This window comes from Macrobrachium nipponense, chromosome 18 (genome assembly GCF_015104395.2).
Source record: "Macrobrachium nipponense isolate FS-2020 chromosome 18, ASM1510439v2, whole genome shotgun sequence".
NCBI lineage: Eukaryota > Metazoa > Arthropoda > Malacostraca > Decapoda > Palaemonidae > Macrobrachium > Macrobrachium nipponense.
In genome coordinates this window covers 80,239,642-80,262,681 of record NC_087211.1, presented here as the reverse complement: position 1 = coordinate 80,262,681, position 23,040 = coordinate 80,239,642, and the positions used below count along the sequence as shown (strand labels likewise).

At 36.7% G+C, this 23,040-nt stretch overlaps 1 protein-coding gene across 6 annotated transcripts in view; it reads left to right on the top strand.

The window, feature by feature from the left end:
• LOC135197246 (uncharacterized) overlaps positions 1 to 16,521 on the top strand; it is a 28,490-nt gene extending 11,969 nt beyond the window's left edge. For 3 of the 6 annotated variants that reach the window (XM_064224339.1, XM_064224337.1, XM_064224340.1), the window contains exons 2-7: positions 2,168 to 2,392; positions 6,593 to 6,801; positions 8,389 to 8,463; positions 12,771 to 12,932; positions 13,401 to 13,497; positions 15,989 to 16,521. In XM_064224339.1, coding sequence (XP_064080409.1) covers positions 6,723 to 6,801; positions 8,389 to 8,463; positions 12,771 to 12,932; positions 13,401 to 13,497; positions 15,989 to 16,178 — 603 coding nt within the window. In that variant the 5' untranslated portion in view covers positions 2,168 to 2,392; positions 6,593 to 6,722 and the 3' untranslated portion in view covers positions 16,179 to 16,521. Of the gene's footprint in view, positions 1 to 850; positions 2,393 to 6,592; positions 6,802 to 8,388; positions 8,464 to 8,915; positions 9,041 to 12,770; positions 12,933 to 13,400; positions 13,498 to 15,988 lie in introns of those variants that run through there. The other 3 variants (XR_010310585.1, XM_064224341.1, XM_064224342.1) reach the window with 3 other exon arrangements.
• Positions 16,522 to 23,040: the final 6,519 nt, after the last annotated feature.

Here is a 23,040-nt window from a genome sequence, read left to right as displayed (position 1 = left end):
CCATTATAGGGTTATAGACAGAAAGTTTGTCTCTCATAATTTTAGCCCATTAGATCTCCTATAATCAGAATATGAGAAAAAGTTGACCAGCATAGACCCATATTTGATTTTCCTTTTATGTAAAAAATATTACCGTTAGCTCAAAATAGGGTTATGACACCAACAAAATATGGCAATAGGGCTATGACACCACCAAAATATGGCAATAGGGTTATGACAACAACAGAATATGGCAATATTGTAAGTTGTTGACTGCAGATTTTTAATAGACTAACAAACATCTGGAAAAGATGAAGTGAATAAAAGGATTAGCATAAACGTCTTCAAACTAGAATGTTGACTTTACTACTCCGTTGGTCTTGGGTCTTGCAGGGACGATTGTAAGATATGAGGAAAATATATAAACGAGTTTTTTGGACCAAATGATACTCGTTTAAACAAAATGAAACAAACTGCTAACAGGCAACTACCTATCCTCGATCTGTGGCAGAATCTCCTTGGGCGTTAGCTGAAATGCAAGCTAGGCTAATAAATCCCTGTAGATACAAAAATATGCTTTTTTATTTCCCAAATTAGCCAACATTAAAATGGAACAAAATCAGTTAATAAAAATGGAATAAAAATGAATTAACTCTGACCCCCCAAAAAACGTTAAATTGTCGTTTTCTTCTCCAAATCAGGTTTAAGTAAGTTCACCCCTTTAATCTCATTATTCCGACTAACCACAACATTTTAATAATTCAATAAAGTCTTAGAGAATCCATTTTCCCATATGGTGACTTTGAAACATCTGAAATAAAAAGACCACAATTATTACACCACTTTACCCATGAAAGTTAATCAAAAAGAATTATCACTTCGAAGGTTAACTTTTTCAAAGATCTTTCTTACTTTACCTTATTCAGTGGGTCTACAACACCTCTCAGCACCTCTTCCAGGCATGTTCCACCCTCAGTCACAAGTAATCAATGAGTGCTCTCTCTTATCACTCATTTCCCATAACCAAAGTCATATATTGTTCACTACGAACACACGCAGACATGCCCAGTGTGGCAATCAGCAAACACGGTGCTCCATGTCCAAGGCATGTGATTTCCGAGGCGTCACCGACCTCAAAGTGCATTGGTCATGTTTACTGGCTGTTTTTCATTTCAGCATGTTCAAGGAATCCAGCACTTGCCTCTAACCGACCTGTCTCTAACCGGAAAGAGCTGAGATTAACAATTCACTACCGTGCCTTTCAAGAAATATATAGGGAAAATATGGATTCAGTATAATTTAGGTAACAGTAAATATGTGGTCAACTAGAAATGGAAGTAAGGGTTGATATATATAATAAAGCTCTTAACACAGAGATTAAACTGTATCATCAGCATCACGGAACAAAATCATTCAACGAAAGAAAATATCAAATCTGTAATCAAAGGTGATTGCCTCATTCGCGAGAAAGGTTTTTCTGTTATCAGATGATTCACAATAGATAAAGCGAGAGAATTAATTTTGGCTGTAAGGTTTATTTTTTTGTAGGAGTTGTAGTTTACTATACACTATAGAACACCCCTCGGCTTTCAACTTGAAGTCAATCTCTTTTTCAATACATTGATTAAAATGCCTAATACTTTGAGATTAAAACTTTGATGCTACTTGTATCGCATTCAGTTCAAGAAATATTTATAGGATCCCACGGAAAAAAACCCATACTTAAAAAATTCTTCAAGGGGTTTTAAAACGTAAAAAATGTCCAATGCTTTTAGATTAAGAATATTTTTCAAACAGATTTTTCCATGAAAATTTCTCTTTTTTTTTTTTCAAAGCACTTCATTGACTGAAGATTTTTCTCGTAGTTAAGAATGTTCATTGAAAATCCCACGCAAGAAAGACATTTGTTTAGAAAGTCCCAAAATGTGTTCAAAGTAGATGTGAACTCAATATCCAATATGATTAATTTTTTCTCAAAGTACGTATGAATATTTTTTCCATTATGTAAGGATATCTAATTTAAATGTTTATAACCGCCCTTATAGTCTTCTAAAGCTTTTCAGATGAATATTGCTTCGAGGCTTGCAAACTTCGGGACTTATTTAGTTTAGGAAATGTTATTCAACGAACAGGTTATACGGATTTGTCTTTGGCAATTTATCCTAATCAGAATTTTTTTCATGAACAGCGACTGGGAATTACCTAAGGTTGGTTGATGTTCCTTGATAGTTTCCCCAAGAAATCCAGTGACGTCAGACAGCTCATTCCTTGTAATCATCGAAGGGATGCTTTTGTCATATGTTGTGCAACAACAAAGTTGTTACCCAAGTGCATCAAGACACAAGAAGGATCAAAGATGGAAGGAGAACTTGAAACCCAATTGATGGTAGGCACTTCAGCCGAGGTAGTACAGGTAGGCAGACAGATATTCCCTCATTCTTCGATAATGTTTTACGTAAGATATATTTTGGGGCGAAATCTTATTTCCCATATGTATTTTCGACGCAAACAAATGTATTCACGTCTAAAGTTTGTGAATGTTTGTACACTGTATCAAAATAGCTGGCATTTTTGGTCTAGAACACCATCATATTATAGTCAAGTAAACCTATACTTAGGGACTCTGGGTGATCTTTTTTATATATACTAGCAAACTTACCCATCTACGATGGGTGATAAAATACGGGTGCAGAAGTGAAAAATTTATATGTACTATTTGTTCAGCAATATTAAAATAAGTGCGATTTTTATACATACCTACTACAGAACCTCTTTGTACACAATATTATCAGTTTGTCCACAACTTAATTTCAAGTTGGCAGAGTCAGTTGCTCTGCTTATCGCCACATACAGTTGGCCATGCGTGAACATGGGTGACGGCAGAAACACACCAACACGATCCAAAGTCTGGCCCTGCGACTTGTTTGCAGTGAATTAGAAGGCCAGGTTGATGGGAAACTGCCTGCGCCGTAACTGGAATGGAAACTGGGTGTCCAAAGGCATCAGAGGAATCCGGGGGATGGACAGACGTTTGCCAGTGTGAGGACCCGTTGCTATCACTGCTTTGATGACGTGGGAGTTTAGCTCCATAACGGTGTACCTCATTCCGTTGCAATGTCCATTGGCAGGATCGAAATTTCGAAGCAACATTACCAGGCAGTACTTCTTCAACGTTATTTTGTGCACTGGCAGTCCCGATGGATTTAAGTTATTAAAAAAATCTTGCGGATATTGATGATCATTTTCATCTTATATTGTGTCCGAGCTGAAATATTCGCGACTTTCTCCGGGGAAGTTGTACAGAAATTATGTATGAAAAATCGTAAAGTAACTAAGTCTATGGGAATAACCAGCCTCGTTTCATGGCCAGAAACTGCTCTGTTTCAGGGAATTCCTTCTCACCCCCACCCCCTATGAAGGAGGGAGGTAGGTTGGATGAAACCCCATTACAAACCATCTTAGGGGTCCCCACCATAACCCTGCCAAGTTTCATGCCCATCTGACCAGCCGTTTGGCCGTGATTGAATGACAGACAGACAGACATTACGCCCATTATTGTATGATATATTTGATAGAGTTCTATAAAATTGCAGCCGTTTCAACGGCATTGAACTTATGCTGAATTTTCTCAGTTTTTATTTTTTAATAAAAGGAAACCTATTGGTCCGGCTTTGTCTCTCCGTCCGCTCTTTTACTAGGTTAGAGAGCTGCAAAGCGGTACGTTGGTCATGTATGTATATGCATATATAATGTGTGATTAATTATTTATATATATACATAATTATATATGCATGTATATATATACATACACATAAATAATTGTCCTCGTATAATTGTTCTGCAACTCTAAAACATCAGTTTTCTCTAGTTTTTTTCCCCTATGGTGTCGGGGTTTTATCTTGTGTTTTATCGGTCGTGCTTCACCTGCTAGTCCATGCGAATTGTAGGCATCAAACCGAGACGTAATGGACTGCTGAAGCTTTGACAAGAAAGCTGCTTGCGGTACCTCTTGTTGTTGGGGAATAACTGAAGGCGGCACTGCCCGCTCATCTACCGCTTCGGAGACACTAGTAGTGATCTTCTGTCGACGAGGTGGAGACGCTCCATGAGACACCTCCCAGTCTGGGGGAGGGGGAGAAGCATGCACCGATGTAAAGCAAACTTCTCCTTCTTCCGAAGAGCTGTGCGCCATGCGTCTCTGTTTCGGAGTGGATTCGTCGTCGTCCTCCGATAAGAACTTCTCCGGCGAGCTCCAATTACTGCACGACGGTTGCTGTAACGCTACGGGGGACTTGCGTCTCTTGAGGGGTCTTGACTCTAGGGGTTGACACCAACCGCGTCGAGGTCTTGCGTCATCAGACGAAGACACAAGCACCGAAAGTCTCTCTTCATCCGATATTTCCTTACCTCTTGCCAAAGGCCGCCTGTGCGACATCTTGCCTCTTATATTGGCAGGAGAGCAAGTATCCGAACACTTCCTCATCTCACCTTTCCTGTGGCGAGGGAGAGCGTCCTGGGATGCGTCAGCAGGATCGCTCGAGGGGACGCCCGCTCGCTTTTTAACATCTCTCACCTCCCTTTGCCGGTCGACATTCCTTCTCCCAGTGGTGGTTGGGGAGCATGGAAGAGGTCTAGGACTAGGAGCGTGACAGACACGAACGGGCGCACCCTCCACTACACTAACACTGTCACCAAATTTGCAATGCAAACTACGCACTGTCTATTCAGTCCCCTTTCAAAAGAAAGGGATTGTATTAACACGCAAGCCGAACTAGCCCCAAAAACACTTATAGTCGGCTAACTTATCTACGACTCCTCAGGTGGGTCTGGTACTCTTAACTTAGGGCTAGGCTCAGGAATATTAGTATTAGACAGGTTAGACAAGCTTGACTATCGGAAGAACTAGCTGATAGAACACAATACGACCTAGCTCTTCTAATTAAAATCTAATTGCATCTTATAGTAAACATACTTTTCATTATTTCTCAGAGAACGTTACACACTTATTCTATCTGCTAACAAATGTACATATCTATTTCCTGCATTTGTTAACTATTGTATGAGGATCAAGAGTCGTATGGAAGCCGGGACTCGAAACCCTTAACTACAGAGTCGGCCATCTTGAATTCAGAAAACAAGAAAAACTGTAGAAGTCGGAAACTGACCAACTGAAACTTATTCGTGTGTAAAACAAATTAAAGATAATCTGATATCAGCAAAAGCCATTATGTAACAAAAAAATAAGCAATGGGTACTTCACCAATTGTAGTAAAAGCAAACCCAAACAAAGAAGAGCGAATTTCCAACGTGCTGCTCGAACGACGGCAGGGAATTTCTGAGGATAAATGGGAATGGTTCCAGATACCTACATAGAGGGAGCACAGGTATGATAACCTGACAGTCTATCGGCGACAGCCGCGAATTTTGAATTTCTGCCGTGCGCGCGACGAATCGGCGGGATTAAGCTATATATATGTATCTACCAGGGAAGTTAGATATTTGAAAATGTAATTTAAAACGACTGTTAGCTGATAGTGTGCATATAGTAATCAGTTAGGACCTGCAATGCTCTTATACATTTGACATATCATTTATAAGAGAACCTTGAGGAAGGTTTTGAGTGTAGAGTAATTCAAACCGATTTTGATACTGCTTCAGATTTAGTAAGTCATAAGGCACTGATTTATAAACATCAGAATCTTGGAGTTGGTGGATATGTTTTAGGATTACTTCAAAATTTCTTTGCAGGTTGGCAGCAGTGATTTGCTGCTGATGAGATCTTTAGCAAACCAAAACCTTTATCGTCAGGAGTTCTACAGGATAGTTTTCTGGGTCCGCTTTCTTCTGACTTCTTTTTAGTCTATACAAGCAATATGGTTGTTGGCCTGGAAAACCAGATTGTTTAGTATGACGTTGCTGCAACACTTGAGGATGTAGTAAAGTCTCCACTAATGATAAATGAAGCTGCTCTTAGCCACAATAGAGCCATGAGGTATTATAGGCTCACTTCTTACTTTTGAGAACATCCAATGAAAGTGTCAGCAAATGCCTCAAGAAAGTTAAGTACTATATTGCACTTAAAGGCTTTATATATTTTTAAATGATAAAGTCAGTGCAACCTGTTCGAGTTCAGCTGACTGTCCCTCTGGAAATGTTAATCTCGCTTTCCATGATAGGCAAGCTCAGATGCAGCATTAAAAGATGGCTTATCTTCAAGACGATCATCGGGAATTTTAGGAGGAATTCTCCTCCGGATAATAGTGCTAACAGGATCATTTAAGCACCCCAGAACTTATAACAGCCCTTTGTGTTCCTAGAGACTTAAGATCTTGCTTTATTTGGAAGGCCTGATTTACTCAATAGGACTAAATCATCTAAATTGTTTCATACTGACCACATTCTATAAAAAGATGATTCTTTTGTTTCTAAATGAATTTTAACTCGACCTCTTGCCTATCTCTGCAGTTCACCAAGCAAAGAAGAATGGTTTTTACATAAGATTTATATCTGTTCAACATAAAGTGTCTAGTGTTTCTCTCTCTCTCTCTCTCTCTCTCTCTCTCTCTCTCTCTCTCTTCTCTCTCCTCTCGAAGCAGGAGTCTTTCCTTCTCAGGTGTTTTGTGGCAAGATCATGGGTATAAAATGGAGTGGTGCTTAGCAGAAGCAACCAATCAACTGAGATGGGAGAAAAGTTTCACTGATCAGCCCGGAAGAAACTAGCGAAGGCTCTCAGGACTGTCACCATGGCGTCCCTCAGACGATTCGTACCATTTGTACTACCTCTCTGGATTGGCTTCTTTCTGATCGCTGCCTCGACCCAAGGTGAAACAATTTTAATTCCTGGTCACACATTTTATAACACATAGTCATATTTTATTAGCTAGATGGAAAAAAATGCTTATAGATGGTAGGTTTGGCATGGGAGGGAGGGTTCGAAATGTGCTTATAATTTGAAAGTGTTTTGTATACGGTAAATGGAATTAGGATAGCTTACAATGTTTTCACATTGTATGCTATCCTCGTTTCCTTTTCGAAAATAGGCTGAGATAAATGAGACGGCAAGAGCCGTGTCTTTTGTCAGTATGTCGGGTTTTTAGAGGATGCCGACGGCTTAAACGTTCAATAGGGTATAAATATTATGCTCATAATGTTTACCATGCCCGTAGGTAAGCACTCAGTGATTTTGACTTAAAGTTAAGTGGTAGAAAGTTAAGTGGTAGAGATGAACTTTTACTGCACAGATATTGTTATTGTTTTTAAGATTTTTTGTCTCTTAAGGAGATAGGGCCATCAGTGAACCCTAGACGCGTCAACCTTTCGGCCTTTTACTTGACCCCCTCTCCCGCCGCAGTGGTTGCCTTGAAGCTCTGAATTTCGTAATCCTAATTCAAGATTTTCATCTTTAATAACCTTGAGGAGAAGTCCAGACACCTTATGTACCGCCCCCGCCCCCCACCAACAAAAAAAAAAGATGAACAGATTGTTTTCAAACATTTGGGCAGAGTACTTCGTCATCGAGTCAGAAAATGTTTGACCCATCCAGTGGCTTAGTTTTTACAGATATTTTAAAGACGACAAAGAACTATTCGGATTTATTCTTCGGACTGGTAACAATATAGAACCGCCCCACTTGCATCCTCTAGAGCCAAAATGATGCCGATAAAAATGCATTCTCCAGCCATGTAAAATGTGCGGTGATCGTCTTCTTTTTACCTCGACTAGAGTCCCAGTTCTCCTGAGTCTCCAGATTTCTATTCGTCCAGCGAATTGATCATTCACTCTTGTTGATAATTACGGAACTTTCCATCAAGTATGAATCCATTCCCTGTGATACGTGTGTAAGTGTGTATGCAACACGAGACCATCTAGGTTATATTTATAGAGTTCCTTGATCAGACCATGTGTGTAAGTGGTATGGAAGACTGAAGCCTGTAGCTCTTAAATCCGAAATTAAGCAACCAGTTTGAAAAGAGATTTGAAAGCCTTTTCAGTGGAGGATGCTTTGCGTAAACTTGATACTTTCAGAACTTCTATAATGATTGAACACAGTCCAAGTTATGGAAGAGCTTAATAATGATATCTTAGATATTTTGACTTGGTAACTAATTATTTGTATGCATTTTTGAAGGTATAGCTAAAGGTGGCTGTTAAATCGATCAAATCGGTAAGCAAGACTTAACACAGACTTTCTATTTTTGTTTTACCAACGAAGCAAAGGCAACTCATCTTCTTAAGACAATTAAGGCTATTTAAACTTCATAGTACAGATTACTCAAACTCTTTTATGTCATCACATTCTTGTGGTGGTCGTATGCTATAACTGTTTTCAAATAGTCATTACTGTATTAACAGAAATATTCTGTTATCATTTCTGCCAACTAATGTCATCCTTTCTTCTTTCTAATACAGTGAATGCCCAGGGGTATGGAGGAGGAAACCCTGCACCTGCCAACACCGCCACCACCTTGGGATATAATGATACAAGTAAGTTGTTTCAGATATCGAATTAATTATCAAAGGTAATTGTTATTGTCGGTTAGTTAATTAATCCGTACTTACGTTACTCTTCTGCTAAATAGTCATTTCGGACAGCTTATTTTTAGGAAGTCCTGACAGTTTATCTGCTAGTGAACAATTCAGTCTCCAAAAAGGAAGAAAAAGGAAGAATCACTTTAAGCTTCTTAACAATTGCAAAATTCGAGTCGTCTGTATCAGTTGTCAATTGTTTATCTCGACGTAGTGTGTGAAGGAATATTTCAAATTTCTCCTTCGTTAAGCATCCAGTGACGGATATTGTTGCAGTGATGATGCATTATTGCTTACTACCATTAGGAATTTGTCTGATAACAAAAGTTTAGAAATGAATAATGGGTATTCTTGCAAAATTCCAACTTGCTTGGGAGCTCATCCTCAATTATTTTTTTCACCAATTCCAGCTGACGTCTCTTTGGAATTCCATCCGTTTGGAATTCCGTTTGGGGTACTGCAAGTAAGATAAGGTTGGGGGATCTGAGTGGTTTCGTGGCCTTTTCTCTCCTTTGGAAAGTAGAGATAAGAACAGGTAAACTAACAATAATCAAATCCTTTTCGGGGAATGACATCACCGTCATCCATCATCTTGGGGAGATTTCGTAGCAAAATTTCATAGTCACGTACTTTGTCTGTACGTCAGATCTTTAGTGGGTCGTGACGACTTAATGGTCCAAAAGGGTAAATATATTTATCTCTAAGAATGCTATTCATGGAGGCATGCACCCAGTGCTTTCTACTGTTTAATGTTAGGTTTTATCGCCAACATTATTTTTAGGGTTTTCATTTGTAATAATATTGACAAATTTTAAGATAGAGCTTCAAAACTAAGAATTCCATAAGACCGTGAAGGGGAACTTTAGTTGCAAAGCACTCCAGGTATCCTTGTAGACCTCTCCCTCCCCCCACAACAACAAAAGGACTACGTAGTGAATAGTTTTCAGATATTTGGGAAATTTACCTCAAGTGATGTGGGTGCACCTTGTGTAGGGATATTTTCGTGTGTTACTATTAATTCCTTTTTTTCACTCGAAGATTAGCCTGTTTTATTTATGCAAACTTTTTTTTTTTTTACCTTGAAGGAGATTTTTTTAACTGGTAACAGCTAGAGCCACTTCAGGGCCCACCCCACCCCCAAACCATAGAGCCAAACGGAAATGAACAAAAATAGTAAAAATTAAAGTGAGTTACTTTAATATTTTCTCTGTTGTGTCTCGGCTCGAGTTACACTATACAAAAAGTGATGTTTCCATCCCTCCAATATAATGATTTTTATTGTTTTAACTCGCTTTCTAGAGGGTTTTTCACTTACATTCATCATCGATTTGCTGTGTAAGAATGTCACTTATGATTTCATTGCCAAAGTTTTTAGTTCTATATATTTCCGTCTGTTCAAGAGTCAAGAGTCCGTGCTTGAGAAGAATTCAGAAACATAACACTGCAGTATTTTGATTTTGAGTCTCTAGCTAAATTTTGCAGAAACAAAATCTCAAGGTGTTGTGGAATGCAAAACAAATAACGGCATGAATTTTGGAACCAAAATAGAAGATTGGCCAAGTCTAGGGATTCTGAACACGCGATTTCTTGAGAACTATGTTAATAGTAGAGGAAGATAATTGCAGAAGAATGATACTGGTGATGATGCTAATGACAAAGATGTTTGCTTATTACGGTTGTCTCCGCCAAGTTTGTGTCTTTTCTGTGTTTGCTCCATTCCCTGTATCATGCGGTGCACTGTAGGTATTACTTGAGGTTTGTTACAGCGTCCCTTCGGCCCCCTAGCTGCAACCACTTTCGTTCCTTTTACTGTACCTCCTTTCATATTCTCTTTCTTCATCTTACTCTCCACCCTCTCCTAACACTTGATTGATAGTGCAACTGCTTTGAGGTTTTCCTCCTGTTACACATTTTACTGTCAATTTCCATTTCAGTGCTGGATGACCTCATAGGTCCTAGTGCTTGGCCTATGGCCTAAGTTATATAATATTCATTTCAACTCAGCTCAGCCAACCAGGTTATACTGCTTTGAGTTAAGTTATCTAAATAGGCGTATTATGTATATGAGAGAGAAACTATTGCTACTTTGAAATGATACAAAATAGAAAAAGTTTTTATATGAACTTAAAATTTTCGAGTGGTAGCTGTTGTCCACAGGACATGAATCATTCCTTGATAGGGACCCCCCCCCCCCCCCCCCCCCCCCCCACAAGGGTTTTAACCCGACATGTATCCACCTTTGCGGCGTGTTTAGCACCAGCCCGTTGTGAAAGGCCGTGAAGACACAAAACAAAAAGACTGTGAATATTATTAAATATAATGACCTCAAAGAAATATTAGTCCTAGATAGAGAAGTTCCCCCCCCCACCCCCCCACCCCACCCCCCCACCCCGAACTTTGCTGTGGGTCACTATTCAGAAACGATCCCAAACCATCTATGATGAAATGCAGCCCGTATGAACGAAGTTAATGAAATCTCATGATTATATATATAGTATATGTATATATATATATATATATATATATATATATATATATATATATATATATTATATCAGCTGTTTTTATGTCTAATACGGCGTTTTAAAGATGCTGGTTAAATATTTGGCTTTTTATTATATAATAATATAATAATATATAATAATTATATTATATATTATATATATTATATATATATATAATAATAATAATGTTATGTATGTATGTATAATGTACAATATATATATATATATAATATATATATATATATATATATATATTATATATAATATATATATATAAATTATATATTTAAATTATAAATATATATTATATATATAAATATATATATATATATATATATATATTATGAAATATATATATATATTATATATATATATATATATATATATTATTTATATATATAATATATATGTATATATATATATATATATATATATATATATATATATATATATTATATATATATATATCAGCTGTTTTTATGTCTAATAGGCGTTTTTAAAGATGTGGTTAAACTATGGCTTTTTATATATATATATATATATATATATATATATATATTATATATATATATATATATATATATATATATATATATATATATCTAATAAAAGGAGCCCATAAAAACACCAAAATGTAGAGAGAAAAAGTACTATATTTCAGAGACTGCTGTCTCTCTCTTCAGGTATATGAATGAGAAAAGTTTACAGAAAAGGTGGTATTTATACCAAAAGATTCGTCCAACAAAAGACATCGCCCAAAGACTCTGGGGTATATGAGATCCCATGCCAGGACTGTGACCAATCTTACATCGGATTTACAGATAAATCACTTCCCCAGAGATTAATACAACACAAACGGTCAGTTAGGTATGGACAACAGAACTCGGCTATTTTCAATCATATAAATGAATATAACCATAGAATAAACTGGAATATGTCACGTGTAATTTATAGCAGCAACTGCCGCCGGTACAAGAGTCAAATGATGGAATCGGCCTTAATAAAAAGAGAAGCAGGTAATGAACATCTCAAAAGGGAATTGGACATCGGACATCGTCGACGCAGTGTTCATTCACCAAACGCTTAAGAAGATTAAAGGAAGATTATCAGCGGGGTGACCTAAATTGGCTTACTTGTGGACGAATCTTTTGGTATAAGTACCACCTTTTCTGTAAACTTTTCTCATTCATATACCTGAAGAGAGAGACAGCAGTCTGAAATATAGTACTTTTCTCTCTACATTTTGGTGTTTTTATGGGCTCCTTTTATTAGATGGAATTCTGTTGTTACAGAACACTTTTACCAGTCCATATATATATATATATATATATTATATATATATATATAGTATATATATATATATATATATATATATATATATATTTATATCAGTTGTTTTTTACGTCTGATACGCGTTTTTAAAGATGCGGTTAAATATGGCTGCTATATCTGTTATATCTAGTTACAAGTTTGGCTTTTTAAAAAAAACGGCGAACTTTTCCGCCTTTTTTAATTAAAACAACGAACTCTTCCGCCTTGTTTTATTTTTTTGTTGTTCTTGTTGCTAACGAAGCAAAGTCATAACATCTGTTTAAGGCAAATAAGACTTGATCATTAAAAGTTTCATAGTTCATGTTACAAAAAAAAAAAAAGGTCTGCGTTATTACAGTGGTGGCGGTTATATTAATGTAGTTATATAAACTGAGAGAGCTCTTTTTATTCACCTAACAAATGACATTCTTCTTTCAAAAATAATCACAGTGTATAACGAGAACGTAGTGTTACCAGAATCTGCATTCGAAGGAGTATGGGTACTAACACCTGTGCCGGTGAATGTCGTCGTACTCGTTCCTCCTGCACGTGTCAGCAGGAGAAGGCACGGTGTGGTCATCATTATCATCATCACTGGAAACGAGTACACAGGTAAAATGTTATGGACACAATGTTACTCTCAACGACTTGAGATAGTTTTCCTCTCTCTCTCTCTCTCTCTCTCTCTCTCTCTCTCTCTCTCTCTCCTCTTCTCTCTCTCTCTCTCTCTCTCTCTCTCTCTCTCTCTCTCTCTCTCTCTCTCTCTCTAGTTCCTGCTTAAATCCTGTCGTCATGAGCATTAAGTATAGAATGTATATTTTATAGCAAATCTGCGAGGAATGTAAGGATCCTATGTATTTTCTTTCAAACTATTGTCGCTATAAATCGAGCGGTTGCAATCAAGAGAGCTTAGTATTGATTTCTTGCAGAATCTTAATGAAAAAGGAGAAAATTCTGTTTTTAATGTTGTGAGAATAATGACGAATTGTACGCGCAGGCTCTTCCTACAAAACACGCGGTAAAAAAAAATAAGCATGTAAAATGTCATAGCTAATGAAGTTGCGTGCTTTCTCCCAAAAGGGTGTTGCTTGCAAGGTTGGAGGTACAAGCACGGCTGTCTTATCAGTGTCCTCGAATTATTTTTCATCTGTCGAGACGGTACCATGGATTCACATAAGTAAGTAGTCTCTCTCTCTCTCTCTCTCTCTCTGCCTCTCTCTCTCTCACACACACACACAACACACACCACCACACACATATATATACCATATTATACAATATTATGTATGTAAATATCTATATTATATTATATATATAAAGATCATATATATATATATTGTTTAGTATCTATATCTATATATATATAGATATATTATATATTATATAATATATATATATATATAGAGATAGAGATAATATAGATATAAGATGTTATATATAGTTTATATATATAATTATATGAGTATAGAATATTAATATATATAATAGATACAAGCTATTAGATATAGATATATAATAAAATTCATATTAATAATACTGATATATATATGAAGTAATATTATAGTATCTATATAATAAATGAAGATATAGATATATAATATATTATATAACAGATATATATTAATATAATTATACTACTATAGATACTATATATATAATAATAGTATCTATAATAATATATATATATATCGATATTATAAGTATATATATATTCTGTTATATATATACTATAGTATTAGATATATATATATAGATATATACGGATAATATGATATATCATCTGCTATATATATAATATTATATATAATATATAGATAATTATTCTATAGAATATATATCTATCTGTAATATATATATATGATTATAATATAGATACTATATATAGACTTATATAATATATAATTCTTCTCCATTCGGTCTAAGGTTTTGCAGTGACCAGCATATCCCAAAGAGCGGTGATGGATTCGAGATGAGGGCATTGTGGCCATCATAGTCATTATATATATATAAATGTATATATATATATATATATATATATATATATATATATATATATATATATATATATAATTATCCAACGTAGCACGCATGCTTGAGGATATCAAAATATCCACATGAGGTGAGTGAAAACTAGGACTTTGAACAAGTTCCCGGTTTTCACTCCCCTTCTTTAAGTAGATTTTAATAGTGTTTAATGCATATATATGCATATATAGTATATATATATATATATCTATATATATATATATATATATATATATATATCTATATATATATATATACACTTTAGTAATGCTTTAAACTGAGTCTTTTAAGTGTTTAAACTTGATGTTTGTTATTAAAAAACTTGTTGGTAAGTATACATAAGAAATTGGCCATCAGCAAAGCAAAATGTATGTATACGTGACTGCATTTTTCTGTCCCTGTCTCTCTTTTTAAATATATATATATATATATATATATATATATATATATATATATATTATCTATATATATATATATATATACACATATATATATTAATAAAAGGAGCACATAAAAAGAACGAAAATGTAAAAAGTAATAGTACTATATTTTAGACACCAAACAGTGTCTGTGTCTTCAGGTAGGGGATGAATGAGAAGCGTTACAAAAAAGTGATATTTTTACCAAGAGGTCCACAGGTCAGCCGTTAAGTCATCCCAGTTGACAATTTCTCCTTAATCTTCTTAACGGCTGACTTGTGGACCTCTTGGTATATAAGTTTCCTGAAATGAGAGACTGATTCGTCTCTGAAATGTAGTTTTTACTTTCTACATTTCGGCGTTTTTATGGGCTCCTTTATTAGATGGAATTTTATTTTAACAGAATATATTTCACACACACACACACACACACACACACACACACACACACACATATATATATATATATATATATATATATATATATATATATATATATATATATAATATAACACACACACGTATATATGTATTATATATACGTGAGTGTGAGTTTTTTTTTGAATGGCAGTTAATAATAAATCAGTATCAATTTCATTATATTTGTGTTTAAACTGAAATAAGCTTTGCTGCCTCTGCTCTTCAAGATACCAAAATTTCTTTTCTGAATAAATATTGCTATTTAATTTAGGTCAATACTTTTGCGAAAAATTAGAAAAATTACACCGTTTCAATCTTTGGTTTTAATGGATTTAGTCTAGCAGCCAAACCCTGATTTTCAAGTAGACCTTGCAAAAATAACCCCCCAAGCAAGTTTTCATTGATTTTGGTAGAAAAAGTTCCATAGAATCAGAAACCGAATGATGAATTTATACTGAATATAAACAACTCAATGTGTTTTGGGTTTACACTTTATTTTCCATTACAATTGGCTTCCTTGACCTCGAAAACCCTAAAATTGATATATCATATTATAAAATAACCCCCCCCCCAAAAAAAAAAAAAGAAATGATAGATGCTTATAGCTTTTGGATTCACACGGCAGCCATCTTGGACGCCATGTTGAATTTCTCAAAATGGCCAAAGATGCCAGCTGGGCATCATTCAGTTTCTGGTTCTATGGAACTCTTTCTACCAAAATCAATCAAAACCTGCTGCCTGACTAATTTGCACATGGCCTGTATTTGGATCGTTTTCTTCACCTCTAATATTTACCCATTTCAGCCTTGGAGACTCAAGTGAGGATGATAGTCGATGGAAAGTTGCTGTTAGGAAAAATCGAAGAAAACGCGTCATCAGTATCTCCAACAGTGCCATTAATATCGGGATAGACAATTTATTGAAACGGTCAGATGTTAGCATTGATAATATGCAACATAATGCGGTAATTGTGGATGTTGTGGGTCAGAATTAAATATGGAATATATCTCGGCAAAATTGCTTTCTTCTATCTCGAGTAAGTTTATAAAATCGTGTCTACACTAACATCATTTGAAATCTACATTATTTATGATCTGAAAAATAACTAGCGCTGTAAATGTCTAAGAAGTTACTTTATTGTTTTTCACCTTAATCACCATCCATACTTCACTATAGTATAGTGGTATAATACACCATATATTTATTAATAATGTCACTTTTTCTAAGGGCAAAGGTAAACCACACTAATATTATGATGAATTTCTGACTAGGAATTTTATTTGGCTTCTATTGTATTCTTATTGGTATTAGGATGAATAAAAAAAGATTATTGGCAAAAGTATGTTTTATTTTGAGTGCCCTACTAAAAATGTTACACATATGGATTTCTGTAGCATCTGAACTGAAACACTAAAAAAACACAGTTTTTAGTGTTCCCAAATTTTTGTTTTTGTGATAAGTGGAATCTTAACTTTCAGGAAATACTTAAAGAGATTTGGCATCCTGCTCACTAAATAACATAAAACTTATTAGGTGATGTTAAATAATGTATAGTGGGATTTTGAATTAGTAAAAATTACATTACCTTAGATACCTACTTCAGTACCAAAGGTTAGATGTTTCCCAATTCTGATTCATCACCATCTTCGTACTTATATCTATAAAAGACTTATTTTGCCTAGCAATTGTAACGGCCAAAAATAGCACGGAAGTCTAGATGAAGCACAGTTTAACCACAGCAAAAGAACCCTATTTGTGGAAAAAACGAAAACAAGCTGCAAACATTGTCCGCTGGAGAGAGGTAAGTAGGCATGTCCCAACAGTCTCCAACATTTCCGTTGAAGCCATACACAGCAGTAAGTATTTATGTGTGTATCTCTCTTTCCAGGAGTTCTGGAGGCTGGGGATCTCATCCTTGGCCAGTTGTGGATGAGGAGATGAAGACCTTCCAGCCTAACCCGAGCCACTGGACCACCTTCCTTCTTGGCCCTGAGTTCAGAAAGCATTATTGTTTGGGGCTGCAATTCTTTAATTGTTAATTTTACTTTAACGTACAAAAGCTATTTAAAGTTGGTGAAACAAATATTTACGAAGAGAGAGGCTAAGTTAATGTTTTATTTTTTTCACATATCCGGAGAGCAAATGACACTGAATTGACAAAGGTCCCTCCCTGCTTGTGAATAAAGCTACGTCTTCTCTATACTGAGTGGTGGCCTACAGCCAATGCCTCTTCATCTGTGCAAATCCTTTCATTCAGGGAAATCCAGCCGTCTACCGCAGAGTAAGTGGCTTCCACGTCCAACATTGATAACATCACCGGCATCAATTGATGAAAATATAAATGTTGAACAGCATAGTTAATACTGCTTTGCGTGTGGAACATTAAAATCGACATAGAAACCTAATTGGTCTAAGGAGAGGATGCCGAGTGAGTCTGGGTGAACTGACGATACATCCGCGAGAAAGGTTTTTCTGTTATCAGATGATTCACAATAGATGAAGCGAGAGAATTAATTTTGGCTGTAATGTTTATTGTTTTATAGCAGTTGTAGTTTTCTTTACACTTTATAGAACCCCCTCGGCTTTCAGCTTGAAGTCAATCTCTTTTTCAATATATTGATTAAAATGCCTAATACTTTGAGATTAAAACTTTGATGCTACTTGTATCGCATTCAGTTCAAAAAAATATATATATAGGATCCCACGGAAAAAAACCAATACTTTAACAACTTCTTCAAGATGTTTTAAAACTTTAACATTTAATGTTTTGTGCTTATCTAGTTTTAATTGTATAAATTAGAGCTTCACTATAATTCATTACCTATCTAACGGATTGGTCTCTGGCAATTTATCCTAATCAGATTGTTTTTTCACGAACAGCGACTGGGAATTAGCGAATGTTGGTCGATGTTCCGTGATAGCAACGTAGGGGAGCTTTTATCTTATGCTGTGCTACAACAAACTTGTTACCCAAGTACTTCAAGACACAAAAAGGAGCCGAGATGGAAAAAGAGAACTTGAAATCCAATTGATGGCAGGCACTTCAGCTGAGGTAATAAAAGGTAGGCAGACAGATATTCCCTCATTCTTCGATAATCTTTTACTTAAAATATGTTTAGGGGCGAACTCTTGTTTCCCATATGCATTTTCGACGCAAACGAATGTATTCAAGTCTAAAGTCGGCAGCTTTTATGTTTTGAAAGAAAATTCATCTGCTCGTTAAACTTATCATCAGGTTGGCGTTATTGGTAGCATAATTGAAAATACTCAACGAAACTCCGCAGTTACCGGGAATCCAATATCCGAAGACATTAGTCACCAGAAGCTGCTTAGAAAATAGAATTTCTCTCTCTTTTGAAATCTTAAAGCGCGTACGCAGAGGAACACGGTCACACTGTTTACAAGCAAATTTGAGGGATCCAGCGCCGTTTTTTGGGGGAAAGGTTGCCTACATGACTGTTTCTCGATCCCCGAATAAGTGTCCATTTTGGGCGAATTTTCTCACAACATTGACGAAGTCGGGACTTTCAGGTCACTATAAATTCTTTGACATATTTTCCATCGTGACCATCTAGAAGAAGGTTGAAGTCACCACAATTAGTATATTTTTTTTTATCAGCTAACGAGCCGAGATCACTAAATTGATCCAGGAACGATCTCTTCTGTGGTTGAAGGTTTATAAAATGTTATGATTTTTATGTGTTTGTTTTTGCGTGTAATTTTGTACTGAACACATTTTGATTTGTTATAGACATTTTGTATACTTTTTTTTGACAAATATTCCCACTTCGCCTCCGTTTTTGTTTTCTCTCGGTACATGGTACAAGCTGTGGGACCCTGGCGTCATTTCGTTTATTTTAGAATGATCGCTTACATTATTATCTAGATAAGTCTTCGTTATCAAGAGATGTACAACATCAGATGCAAAAAAAACAAATGGCCACGTCCCTCATTCTCCGAAACGTTAAACTCTCTCTCATATACAAAATATTATGTTTCTTAGAAATACAAAGCCCCAAGCAAACGGTTTCGTAAGCGTCAACAGGTGCACCACCTCCGCACCTGTTTTCGTAGCATGGAAAGGGACGGGTGCTTGGCAGTGGCAGCTCTAAGCCCGAAGCAGATGACAGCTGAGCCTGTGAAGAACATCCTCTGTCGAGAAGAAACTGCGATTTAGTGAAGACTCAGAATGGCCACCTTCAAGCGATTCCCACCAGCTCTCTGGATTGACTTGATTTTAGTCTTTGCCTGGACCCAAGGTGAAACAATTCATTTCTGTTTGTTACATATGTACATTGATAGAGTTTTCATTCAACCAACGCTTAAGAGGATTAAAGGAAGATTATCAGTGGGAGTTACCTAAATTGGCTTACCTGTGGATGGACCTCTTGGTATAGATACCACCTTTTCTGTAACTTTTCTCATTCATCTACCTGAAGAGGGAGACAAGCAGTCTCTGAAGTATAGTATTTTCTCTATATTTTGGCGTTTTTATAAGGGCTCCTTTTATTATATATATATATATATATATATATATATATATATATATTTATATATATATATATATATATATATATATATATATATATATATATATATATATATATATATAGTATATATATAATATAAGCCATTCTAGAGGGCTTATAAACAACTTCCCTAGAATATCGGAACATCTTACAAGACGCCATGAGGTCGTTAACGGTCATTCTCTCTCAGATGAAGAAAGCGTCACCTCCCCCCAAACATCCCCCCCCCAAAAGTTTCGTTGGTTCTTTGGCGTCACCTATATTGGCACCCATTGGTCAATAGACCTAAGGACAGGTGCCAGACCCAATCATGGCCTAGAAGCAATATATCGGGGGTTTCTGGGGGGTATTGAGGAGAGAGGAAACCAAGCCGTCTCCTTGAGGGTCGGGCAGTTAAGCGTCGGTCAAGAGAAGGGAAAGACGCACTTTCCCCTCGTGCCTCTGCCGGTTTCCGCTCGGTCTCAATCCCGCCGGTACTATAGATATTAAGTTCATTTCACTCGGGCCCTTGTGTAAATTCATTAGAATATAACCGACCGGTGTTAAATTAATCACTGAGCGTTTGATTTCTGCATGACCCACGTAACTTAAGAATCCCACGCGACCCAAGGTCGGGGTCATAATTTTGGTGTCAGGTGTGTGGGTCCGCTGCGAAGCGCTAATTAACGTTAAATATAGCGATCTGTGGTTCTTGCGAGGCGCGGATTCGGTGACTAATTGTTCAGTGTCTTTATGATCGGAAAATACACGACGGAGCGGTCATATGAAACAACAACATAAAAGGGCCGACGTTGAAGTGATACGGTAAAACAAAATTTAGCTCGCCTTCACGTAACTAATGCCAAAGTAACGAGCGGTAGATAGCGAAGAAAGTCGGCGTGTGATATTGCAATACCGAGCGCGAGACATCGTGAAACGGGCGAATACACGCACACGTGCTGTGCATAAAACGGCCAACAGATTAGAAAAACTGTATGCAGTGTATAAGCGAGGGAAAGACAGAAAGGACGAGTGTCGTATTATTGGAAAGAAGATTGCACTCCCCAAATCAAAACCAGCCAGACGCTGGTTACGATAGCAAGTGGAAGGAGGTGATCGTCAGCACAGTGATCAGCAGTACCTTCGCAGAACATCTGCGATGCTAAGAAACGGATCAAAGATGGCGGCCGGCAATGCGCGCCCGCCAAAAGTCTTTCCCGCCAAAGGGAAAGAAGAGTGCCTGGAGTCAGCTGTGTGTGCCCAAGAGAACAGGGTAAACCTTGTTGGGCAGCGGGAGGGATACCAGTTCTCCCCCCCTAAGAGTAGCAGAGTGAGACTGTCGGAGTAGGGGACTCCCCCTACTGGACAGCACACCCCCCCTCAAGAGCGGGAATGGGTCGGAAGGAGATGGGCACTTTCCTCCTTCCCCTAGCCCCTCTAGGCTCTAGCCGTTGAGGAGACGGTATTCACCTTCAGGATGAATGGGGGAGTGTGAGCTGTAAGCTTCGTCTGGTATAGACCAAGCTGTTAGAAGTAAGAAAAGCTGACAGCCGTCGGAAGGCGGCTGACGACAGCAAGGGAGTGTAGCAAGACACTCCTCCCCTCCCCTCAAGAGGAAGGGGACGGCGACGTGGAGGGAGGAAGGAGGGTCAGCTGGGATCCTTCCTTGGCACAAGGGACACGAGGAGAGTAATTATTGACCAGCGTGAATAATTGTCAGTGAGGGTCTTTGTGAAGAATTTAAACAGTATGGGTATGAAATGTGGCAACCCGCAATGAAACAAGTTTCTTTGGTTTTGTTTTATTCACAGTTAAAGTTTTTTTTTTTTTAAGTATAGTTATCAAAATGGCTTTGTGATTAGTTTATTGTACTGTTCTGTGTTATTAGAATATGTCCTTTTGATTCGAATTTTTTAAGTTATTCAAGTAATTTGTCTGAGAAATTTTGTTTTCATCGGTATAACGTAAACAATCAACTAGTGATATGTCGATTTCTTTTTTTTTCTTATTCAGATTTGTGGTAACAACCCTTTTGTGATTTATCTGTGATTGCAGTTTGAGTAATTTAATTACGAATTGTTCTTATTAGAGTCAATGAATATTAACCAATTCACTGATATTGCATGCTTAATGTTTTGTGGAAACTGTAGATGGATTTTCTTTTATTTTGTTCATTTTTATTGTCGGTTTTCAAGTCCTCCACCTTGAGGGTAGGAGACCAAACCCGCCCCCCCTAGAGCCTCTCCTCAATAGCCAAAGTGGTTGTCTGAGAACACCACCAATAGTGTTTAATGTTAAATTTATTGTTATTAGTAGTAGTTACCTGGGTGTTGACCGCTCTTTGAGATTCTCGTAGTTTTACAAACCAGATTGTTATTCTTTTCAAGTACTAATGATACGAGTCCATTTAAGATCACTGGTCAATGCCCCGGGTTGGGTAAAGAGAAACAAAAAAAATAATAAAAAAAAATGGAAAAATAAATGAATAAATGAGTAAACAAATAAAAAATAAATAAAATGAAATAAAATAATAATAATTTTAGTTAAGTAATAATACCGGAGCTAATGCCATTACCAAGGATAATGCCTATCCATTGCCCTCGATCGAAGTGCTTTTACTTAAAGTAAAGGAGAGTAAGTTTTTCGCCACATTGGATCTCAAGGCTTGCCCTGATGATGAAAGTAAAGAGAAAACGGCCTTTATAGCAATCGGCTATCTGAATATAATTTCCTTCCCTTCAGGTTGAATATCTTACAGCTCATTTTCACGAGTAATGATACGCGTTTTAGCCTCTATAATTAGCATTGTGAGTTTTTGTACATTTAGATGATATCATTGTAGTTGGCGTCATGGGATGAAAATAAATTTAGAAAAATTTAAGTTTTTCCAGGTCGAAGTAGAATTTTTGGGGCACCTAGTAACTTCGGAAGGCCTTAAGCCTTGTGCCGATAAAGTTGTAGCAATGAAAGAATTCCCACGACCAAAACATGCGAAAGATGTAGCCAGCTTCCTCGGACTCGCGGGTTACTGTCGGAAGTTCATTAGAAATTTTGGACAGATAGCAAGACCGTTAGATGCATTAAGGAAGCAACCTGATTTCCAATGGGGTGAGAAGGAGGAGGAAGCTTTTCAGAAATGAAAAGATGCCCTAATGAGCGACGAACTCTTGGATTATCCGAGGTTCGATCGTCCTTTTTCAGTGACCACATTCGCAAGTGATATTGCGATAGGAGTAATCTCCCAGATTGACGATGAAGGTAATGAAAGACCAGTTTGTTTTGCATCACGAGGATTAAAAGGGGCAGAGAATAATTATAGTACCTTCGATCGAGAGGCTTTGGCGGTCT